Source organism: Tarenaya hassleriana, unplaced genomic scaffold (genome assembly GCF_000463585.1).
Source record: "Tarenaya hassleriana unplaced genomic scaffold, ASM46358v1 Cleome74, whole genome shotgun sequence".
Lineage (NCBI taxonomy): Eukaryota > Viridiplantae > Streptophyta > Magnoliopsida > Brassicales > Cleomaceae > Tarenaya > Tarenaya hassleriana.
The window spans coordinates 336,910-338,614 of NW_010969940.1; the positions used below are offsets into that span (position 1 = coordinate 336,910).

Genomic DNA, 1,705 nt, shown 5'->3' on the forward strand with positions numbered 1-1,705 from the left:
ATATAAGGTGATATTCGAGAGAATAATCATTTGCAAATGCGCACTTGAATTTCCTAAATTATGATCATAGTTACCGAAATATATTTTTAGAAGCGATCCTTACATAACCCGTAAAATCCCGACACCTACAATGTCTTAATTAAATTGTGTTAAAAATCACTGTTTATATTTGCTTTGATTTGTATTTAAGTTTAATCACCGTCACCACCAACCAATTTATTACCCCGACCAAAAACCGAGTAGAACCCGTAATTGATATCGTTGAATCCATCTGTGTCCCTGTGATCGACCCTAGAATACTACGATTGACCCGTACACTTGCGGTAGTTGTATCTAGGAAATTAAACGAGATTAGATCACATCCTAGATCGACATCAAGTTTTTGGCGCCGTTGCCGGGGACGCAAACGGCTTTAGCGATACGATTAGAAAACTGTTCGGTTTAGGTCATTTTTTCTTTTCTTTTGTTCAATTTGATCTTCACCTTTTCTCGTCGTTGTTCCGTTTGTTTTGTACGCAGGATTTCTCCAGTGTATGACAAGAAGTGCTGGGTCAGAAAACTTAGTTCCTTTTGACCCTGAAATCGAGAAAACTGCTAAACAAAACCGAAAACAACACCGAGAGAGGATGGCAGAACGCGGCGTTGTACCCGCACATGGAGATGAGCATATAAATGAAGAAACCTTTGCGCAGTACAATGCCCCGAAACACACCGAGCTCATGTCTGGCATACGGATGCCGGAGGTTGACATGACAAGATTCGAGCTCACTCCCGCTACTATCCAAATGTTGAGCGCCATGGCCTTCCGGGGTAGGCCAAACGAAGATCCCAACGCACACCTCACGAGGTTCAAGATGATGTGCCGGTCCATCAAGAGAGCCGATCAGGTAACCGAAGATGCAATCCGCCTGATCGCTTTCCCGTGGACGTTGATCGATGCAGCGCTCGACTGGCTCTATGAACTCGAACCAGATTCCATTCATACATGGGACCAACTAGAGAGTCAGTTCATGCAACGCTTCTTCTCCCCACATCGCACTCAAGCTGCTTTGAACAATATTCACTCGTTCAAGCAAGATCACGGGGAGAGTCTGCACGAAGCGTGGAAAAGATACAAGGGCTACCAAAAATCATGCCCTCACCATGGCCTCGACAAGAACTACCTGATCAACACATTCATCAGAGGTCTACGGCCGGATACCCGAACATTGATCCGAGCCGCCTGCGGAGGAAGTATTTCTCACATGTCCTTCACGGATCTTGAACAACACATTGATCAAATGGCGAGAGAAGAAGATTCTCCATTGGAGTCCGTAAGAGATATGCCCAGGAGAGATAGCGATTCTAAGTTGCAGCAGGTGCTAGACGAGCTCACCGCGCTAAAGACGAAACTCGCTAATGCAAGCTTTGTCTCATCCACTAGCACATCAGGTGTGCAGCAAGGCGAACTTGCTTTGTACGCTGTTGACGAAGGGATAGAAGATGTGAATTATGTCGCCAACAACCCCTATTCCAACACGTACAACCCAGGGTATAGGAACCACCCGAATCTCTCCTGGAGGAACAACAACGTCCTGAACCCTCCGCAAAATAATTATCGGCCAGTGCAGAACCAGAACCAGCGGATTCCACCAGGGTTCGCCTTTCAGCCGCGGGCCCCACCAATGCAGAATCAAGGGCCGATTCAGAACCAACCATACAGACC

The 1,705-nt window shown here is 46.5% G+C and overlaps 1 protein-coding gene across 1 annotated transcript in view; it reads left to right on the forward strand.

The window, feature by feature from the left end:
* Window positions 1-626: 626 nt before the first annotated feature.
* LOC104801748 overlaps window positions 627-1,705 on the forward strand; it is a 3,678-nt gene continuing 2,599 nt past the window's right edge. The window contains exon 1 of the mRNA XM_010525089.1: window positions 627-1,636. Coding sequence (XP_010523391.1) covers window positions 627-1,636 — 1,010 coding nt within the window. The remainder of the gene's footprint in view (window positions 1,637-1,705) is intronic.